Below are 7,906 nucleotides of genomic sequence, written 5' to 3'. Positions count from 1 at the left end.
TGGGGTGGGGAGAGAGCAACGAGACTAAAAATATCCTCAAAAGCCTTCAGGGCAGGACCCGGCAGGAAGGGCCAGGGCAGCATGGTGGTCCGCGAGGTGAACTCAGACACTGCCAGACGGCGGGACCCTGAGCTCCGTATTTTCTTGGGACCTCTCTAGCTTCTCTGTCCTGCTGCGGTGTGCGCGGAAAGGGGAAAGAGAAAATGCAGAATTCTACTTATTCAGAAAAAGGGACATTGGGTCTGAATAACTGTGGCCTATGGTTTGCTTTTGACGCACGCAGTGCGCGGACGATCTTTTCCAAAACAACTTCTGCATTTGTTTCGTGACTGATAAAATAAATGAAAGGGGTGGGAAGGTAAGAGGTCGTTTTATCCTCCTGGTCGTTTTCTTTATTTTTATTATGTGAAAAGGCTCTGGTGTGTTAACTGTTATTCGTTTTTTTGTGTGTGGTGGTGTCTTACTTGCCTGAAGGGTGTGAACTCAGAGGCCTATGGGCTGTTCAACAAATCATTTGTTCTCTTGCTTTCCTCTTGTTGAAACAACTAAGCGTCTTCTTTATTTTTATTCTTAAACGCAGGAATAGGTCATAGGAGGACTGATGAACTTTGTTTACAGAAGCACATTCGACTCCTTTCCCTGCCTGGTTGAAGACCCTCGAATCTTTGAAACCCTTGCTTTCCTCTAGGTTAAGGAACCAAAGTTCTCAAACCTCTTCTGTAGGCTCTCCCTCCCCCGCCGAAAAGGATGGCAAATAAATCTGTGTGTGTGTGTGTGTGTGTGTGTGTGTGTGTGTGTGTGTGTGTGTGTGTACGCGCGCGCGCGCGCGTCTTAAACCGCACTGGGTTTCGATTTCAGATACATCAGAAGAGCTAAGACCCTCGCTCGCTCAACATCACTAGCGGAGGGCCTTTTCTCCCTTAATTTGGGGACTAATGTCCCTCCTAGTCTCTGGGTTCCGAGGAGGGACCCGGCATCCGCGCGGGCTGAAGTTTTCTCTGCCACCCAGTCCCGCAAGCGGACTCGCCCGAGCTGCATATCCCGCCGTGTCCACTAGAGGTCACTGGCCCCTCGCGGCTCGCCGCGCGGCCCGCCGCCTCCTGCTCCTGGAGCTCAAATTAGCCGCGCGTTAATTAACACCCGAGTCCATCAAGGCGCGTTCCTCCGTACAGTACTCCGGCAGGGCTTATATAGGCAATCCAAACCCAGCCCAAGCAAACCTCCCCAAACCCAACACTTGCAGCATGTCCAAAATGGGAGACAGGCGCCTGAGTAACCCGGGCCAAGGTATAGTGCCGTCACGCTTTAACTTTTGTTCGGTGGGGCTTTGCTAAAATTTGCTATGAGGATAACGTTCTCCGCGAGCGCAGGTTCGGCGGGGCCGGCTCTGCGCGCCAGCTTTTGCAGGCTGGGCCGCGCGCCTTCCGGCGCCTCCAGCACACAGAGCCTCCGGGCGGATTTCTCCAACTCGGTAACCACCGGAGAGAGGGGCCCAGGTCTACACCATCTTAGGTGCACACGAATGTAAAGTAATATTTTTTAGGGTGTAGAGTACCCCCACAAATGTCCAGATGTCTTGGAAATTGGTAGAGGAAAGAAACAGAAACGGGAGTGGGGATGGGGGCGGGGGGGGTGCGCTGAGAAAGACCCAAGGAAATCGATCTTGGTGATTTTAACTCGAGAGGAAGGGGGAGCCGGCAGACGTCCAGGGAAAGTCCCTGCTTCTTGCTGAGTGAGCGTGGTTTTGTTTTTGTTTTTGTTTTTTTGTTGTTCAAAAAAGACCCACATGGAGCTTGGGGTCTAGCTTTACCCCCAACCCAACCAAATCCCCCAAAGCATTTTTTCACTATGGGCTGGGGAGACTGAGTCACGTCTCCAGGGCCTCAACTAAATCCCTAAGAACTGCATGAAAGAAAGCCCGGATTTATTTCAATAGTACTGTCCAAGTTCTTGATATTTGTAAACCGCCACACAAATTCCTTTGACACGGTGTCCTAGCGGGTGGAAGGGCCCACCAGGGGAGCTTGTCATTCTTTTGTAGAAAACTCTCGGAAACATTAACACGGGTTCTGACGGACGAGTTTTCACGTTTTGTGGTCTTTCGCCTTAGCCGGGAAGCAGCAGGTTTGAGGAGGAGGACTGTGGATATCCAGGCAGTTTGAGGACTGATCTTTCCTCACGGAGGCATTGGTGCAGACCCCAAAGATCTGGACATGCCAGTCTCTGGGAAAGCAGGATTCAATGCTTTAACCACCGTTTGCTCAAACTGCTCGTTTGTAGACAAGAGATACCTGACGCGTCCTCACTGCGGGATAGGGTTTCTCTAGGGTTGGTTTAAGGATGGCCGATTAATGAAACCCCTGTCCGCCTTAAGGGAAAAGTGCATCCTTTCAGGCCCCGCCGTGAGGACCCCCCAAGATGGGCAACAATAGTACCCAGGAGCGGGGCGCGGGCCGCCCGTGAGGGCCCCGCAGCAGGTGAGTAGCTCGCCTCTAATGAGGCCAGAGGAGGCGCCCCAGGGAACCCACCCCAGCCTGGAGCAGTAAGGGGCATAAGATGTCCCCTGAGGACACTGGATCCTCAAAACCGCAGCTTTGATCCCCCCTCTCCGCGTCCGGGATGTACTAGGGAGCCACCCTTGGAGCCTCCCTTCCAGGATCCAGCCCCTACCTATCCCCCAGACTGAGGCGCCGCCCCTCCAGCCCGAAATTCGTTCCTTTTCCCCTTGGCCTCCTGTCCCGGCGCAGCCGAGCCCACGTTCCAGGCCCGAGACGCCGCCGGTACCGGGTTCAGCGCCAGCATCCGCACAGGTGTCCCGCTGAGCTGGCGTTATGTAATGGATCGGGCAGCCGGGATTCCAACCGAACGCAATTAACAAGGGTGGGGTTTTCTCTTCCCTTTTTCTGTTTACGTCTGGTATCAGGTGTCCTTGATCTGCGGCAGCAGGTGTTTTTTGCAGGAAAAGACCGAAAGGAATGGCCTTCCGGGTCCAGGCGCTGCGGGAGAGGGGCCCGGGGCAGGCCTGGGTGGAGGGGGGCGCTGGGACGAGACTCCAGCACCCTCTTCCCCAGCCGCTCACCTGACATCGCCTGCCGCAGCCTCAGGGGGGGCCTGTAGTCCAGGCGCAAGAGGCGTGGAGCTGGTTGCTCCCGCTGTCTCTCTGGCTAAAGTCCCTCTGGGAGAAACTGTGGGGTTCTACCCTCAAACTCTTCGACTTTTATTAGCCTGCCAATCCTGCGAGTGTGGCTGAGTGTGTATTAGGATGCAGAAGCAGAGGAGTCTAGGTAAAATACCTTCTCAGGCGACACGGAGCTCCGCCTTCATCTGGGTAGCTTTGCCTGAGATCGACTGCGGGCACAGGTCTCTAAAAGTCATCCGAAAAGAGCCAGTTCGCGACCTTTCCTAAGATGCAAGACCATGGGACGCTTTCTCAGACTTAAAATAAACAAACAAACAAACAAACATATTATCAATTCTGGTAAGCTGTGGAGGGAATTTAATACAGTCAGCCTCCACTTTATTAGACAGAAATGAAAGAAAATTTACGAATGGTAAATTTGAGCTCCCTCCCCAATTCTTCAGTTTACTTGTGGATAGCATAATAGTTGCCTTTATGGAAGTCAATCCTAAGGGCTGGTTTGAACCCTTAGAGACCTAAGGAAGGGTTTGAGACATAAAAAGCCAAATGCTCAGTTTGGGGGAGTAGGCTTAGTTTTAGATGATAAAATAGGGAGTAATGTTTAAGTGACCAACTCTAAGGCTAAATTTGAATCTGTGCGTTTAGTCCTGACAGGACTAATTCATATCATTAAAGGTGGTGTGTGTGTGTGTGTGTGTGTGTGTGTGTGTGTGTGTGTGTGTGTGTTAGTCTCTCAGTCGTGTCTGACCCTTTGCAACCCCATTGACTGTAGCCAGGCTCCTCCGTCCATGGAATTCTCCAGGCAAGAGTACTGGAAGTTAGCCACTCCCTTATCCAGGAGATCTTCCTGACTCAGGGATCAAATCTGGGTTTCCCGCATTGCAGGCATATTCTTTTCCCATCTGAGTCACCAGGGAAGCCCTGGTGATATGAAGGTTAAAAGCAAAGCCTTGGAAAATTATGACAATAACTGTGAAGACAGTGGCCAGAGGCTGGGTGTCCAAGTGGTTATCTACAGATTTGGGCATGTATCCCAACTCTTTTAATTTTGAGTTCAGCCAGAAACTCACATTCATAAAGACCTTAGTTGCAACTACAGAAATGAAAACAGGTCTTTTTTTGGAGTAGCTCCCATTTATTAGCTAAAGCTACCAGGTAAACCGGACAGCCCCTTGACACTGGTATTTACATGACCTCCAAAGTGCCCCTGTGTCTCTGTGTTGTAAATTGGAGCACAACCCCAGCAATGACTACCTATAAATGAGATTTTAGATAATCTTTGTAAAAGATAAGCAGAGAGAAGAGTAATACCTGTAGGGGGATTTTTAAAAACAGAGTTTAAACTAGCCCCATTTGAACATTATGTTCAAAACCATTTAGTAGTGAATTCTTGCTTTCCATGATGCTGTGAAAGCCATTGATTGTTATCACAGGAGCTCTCAGCAAAAAGAATCAGGATGCAGCACCCCCACTCCCCCCCTTTTTAAAGCACAAGAGTTTCTTCATGAATCCCATTTGCTGGATCTCATCTGCCAGCTGAAGATCCTGTCGTGATCTGGGTAGGGACCAGCCCTGACATGCAGCCGTCCCTGTCTGCTTCTGGGCGGAACTTGGAGATAAAACTATGTTCTCAAGCCAAGAATACAAAATGATTTTGCCTAGAATCAGGTTGTATTTTCAAGTTACCTTTCCTATCTAATCGTGCGGTGCTTAAAAGACTGATAAACTCAGTGAAGTCACCTCACTACCAAACCAGTTTCAGATTTGGGGTTTTTCTTGAGTCCTCAAAAAGGATCCCAAATCTTCAATAGGGGCAGGCCAGACATTGCTGGGACTACTGGGTGTCTAATTCAAACCTTCACGGGCATTTTACTAGCAAGAAAGAGGAAATCTCTGAGGTGGTACATGATGAAAAAGAAAAGGAGTGTAATTTATGAAGTTCGCTGTTTGAAATATAAAAAGGTTTTGCAAACTGATAAACTCTGTTTAAACCCTAAGTTTCTTTTTTCCTCTTTTAGTTAGATAAGCAATTACTTTCTTTCACATGAATTGTTCTGCACCTCAAAGCTGTACACCTTGTCGAGGCCCACCCCCTTTCCAGAGAACTCAATCTTGAGGTCTCATTAGAAGCAAACTCTGGCTAATAATTTCAGAGAAAGAGGCAAAATGGTATTTAATAAGCAGAGCAGTTTAATTATTAAGCAATTGTTTAATAATAATAATAATAATAAGAGTTCTAGCTCCACCATGCCATTGTACTATAGCCTGGACCTTTGCTTTTACACAAATACCCATTTCTAAACGGGTAGCGGTCCACGGAGATTGCGCTCATTCTCGGAAACCCAGCCCCAAACTGCGCGGGTGCGCAAGGGCCGAGATACCGTTGTGCGCCGAGTGCGCGCTCCTGGCCAGCGACCCGCGGGTGCAGGCTAGGAACGAGGCTCCATGTTACCTACTTCCCCTCCTATCGGCGCTCTCTGAAAGAATTTTTAAAACTGCATTTCGGATTGGTAAAATATGCTGCTTGTTTAATAGGCTGCACACCGGCTCGTTTTGATGATGGGAAATATTTTTGTTTGCCTACAACTAACAATTTTTAAAGAACAGCTTCGTTTGTTTCATTTTCCTGCACAAGTATGGTGGGCACAGCATTTTATAATCCTTATTCTGGAAGAAGATGTGGCAGGTCAGTGGTCTCTAAAACATGCCAAATGTTCCAATAAGTTAATGTTCAGCAATTTTTTATAAAAGCCACAGGATGAGTCTATATAACTCTACAGCAATAATCATCCCCTAACCAAATATACAATGCATTGTTCACCAAACCATCCCAGTGGTTTCTCTGGACTGGGAGAAGGAGGATGGTTACCGTGACATCATTGCTATTATTTAAATTAAACAGCGAGGGGAGACTATAATTGTTAATAAAAGCCATCTCCACGCCCCTCATGGTTTCCCCTCCCCCTCTAGCATTTTATGACGTGTCATCCACGATAAATGTAAGCAGAATTATGTCGATCCGAGTAGCCTACTCTATAACTCTAATGTTGCATCTACAGGTTAGCAAGGAAATGTGGAGGAAAATTGCCATATTAAGGAGTAGTTGTTTGAGAAAACATACGTATTTATGAGTTTAGGGTGTTGGTGTTCAGTTTTTCTCTTTATAAATGTGTATATATGTATGTGTGTATATGTGTGTACAGAGTTCTGCAAACACTTGTGCGCACCCTCTGTAGTATACCTACCCATGTTTGCACATTGAAAGCGGCCGAGTAATCGTTCCGTGGGGCTGGCTTAATGCAGTTAACAGAGAACTAATGTGTCGTCTATGTCGAAAAGCATGCTCCTATTTTTTTAATCCTGTCACGTAATGAACTGGTTTTGTACCAGTCTAAAGCTTCCACCTTTATCCATCATGGATGCTCTTGTCAAAACACACACACACACACACACACAAAACATTTCAACCACTTGGTTCCTGACCATTGCTAAAATGACCCCCTTCTTTCTCTGCAACTACTCTTTATTTTTTTAAAGCCTATTTTCGTATTTAATAGTACTGATTATAAACAATCCTAGTTGTATAGAAACTCAGTTGAAATGATCCAGTGAGCTCCTGCCTTGGTCCTTGACGCAGACTGTCATCTCAAGTACTGGATGTGACCGGACTAGGTCGCCGGGCTCTAAGCTGCAGGAGACCGAAGCTACTTTTTCGTGCCCGGATGTCACCTTCTTTCTAGCCTGGAGCTTGCGCGCTGCGCACACACACGCGCGCGCACACACACACACACACACACACACATACACCTCCTTCATAACTGGCTCAGGAGGTACCCCAAATGTGAACAGAGCCGCGGGGCTGACTGAGGCTGAGCGAGCCTGGGCGGTGCGGCAGCCGCCGGGACGAGCGCGCCCGGCCCAGGGGCTCTGGTTAAGGTGGGCGCCGGAGGCTAAGGACGCACGGGGGGCTCCGGGAGCTTTTAGTTCTGGTCTGAGACGCGGGCGAGGGTGGCCAGGAGCCCAGGAAGGAAATCTAAGTTGCGTGGAGCGTTGGAGCCCTTAGACAGCCACCCCGGTCCGGGCGGAGGACCGCTGGAGCGTGCAGCGGCCTCCGGCGCTCGCTCGGGCGGGGTGGAAGCCTGAGAAGGGGGTCCCGCGGAGCTTTTGTACTGCCCCGCCTAAAGCCGGCCGCGATCTGACGTACCGGCTCCCCCGGGACGCTGGGGGCGTCGCACTGCAGCTGGGTGGGGAGCAATTTATTCCTCGCCGTCCCATCCCAGCCCATCTTCGGTTACTCCACCCAACCCGTCCCCTCCCTCCTCCCCCTCTACCTACGCCTTCACTACCTCCGATTCCCCACCCCCTCTCCATCCTCCATCCATCCCCCTTCGACTTCAGTCTCCCCCTCTCTCCCCTCCCTCCCGCCTCCCTTCCCTCTCCCCTCCCTCTCCTCTCTGAATAAGCAAGCTTTTGCCTCTAAAAGTCACAAGTAATCCTTGTGTGTGACAGAGGAGAGAGAGGAGAGAGGGAGAGGCGAGCTTTCGGAGAGGAGCAGCAGGCAGGAGGAGGATCTGGCATAGCGGCTGGGAGAGGAAACTTGACGCTTCGGGGCCAGCATTTGCCAGGGCCTTACTCGAGGTGAGTACTCGGGGGACGGCGGAGTTCGATTCCTGGCGGGGTCCAGCCTCCGCCCATTGCCCAGGCCCGGGAGATGGGCTCCGTGACCTGGGGCTACTTGAAGGGGGATACAAATGGGGGTGGGGGCGA

At 50.2% G+C, this 7,906-nt stretch overlaps 1 protein-coding gene across 1 annotated transcript in view; it reads left to right on the top strand.

The window, feature by feature from the left end:
- The first annotated feature begins 6,739 nt into the window (after window positions 1-6,739).
- Window positions 6,740-7,906, top strand: part of LOC104982568 — a 210,819-nt gene continuing 209,652 nt past the window's right edge. The window contains exons 1-2 of the mRNA XM_010831995.1: window positions 6,740-6,747; window positions 7,649-7,777. Coding sequence (XP_010830297.1) covers window positions 6,740-6,747; window positions 7,649-7,777 — 137 coding nt within the window. The remainder of the gene's footprint in view (window positions 6,748-7,648; window positions 7,778-7,906) is intronic.

The sequence above is a fragment of the Bison bison genome, unplaced genomic scaffold (genome assembly GCF_000754665.1).
Source record: "Bison bison bison isolate TAMUID 2011002044 unplaced genomic scaffold, Bison_UMD1.0 scf7180017864533, whole genome shotgun sequence".
NCBI classification, from domain to species: Eukaryota; Metazoa; Chordata; class Mammalia; order Artiodactyla; family Bovidae; genus Bison; species Bison bison.
The sequence above is the reverse complement of the archived record's forward strand: the minus strand, read 5'-3'. Positions and strand labels throughout refer to the sequence as shown.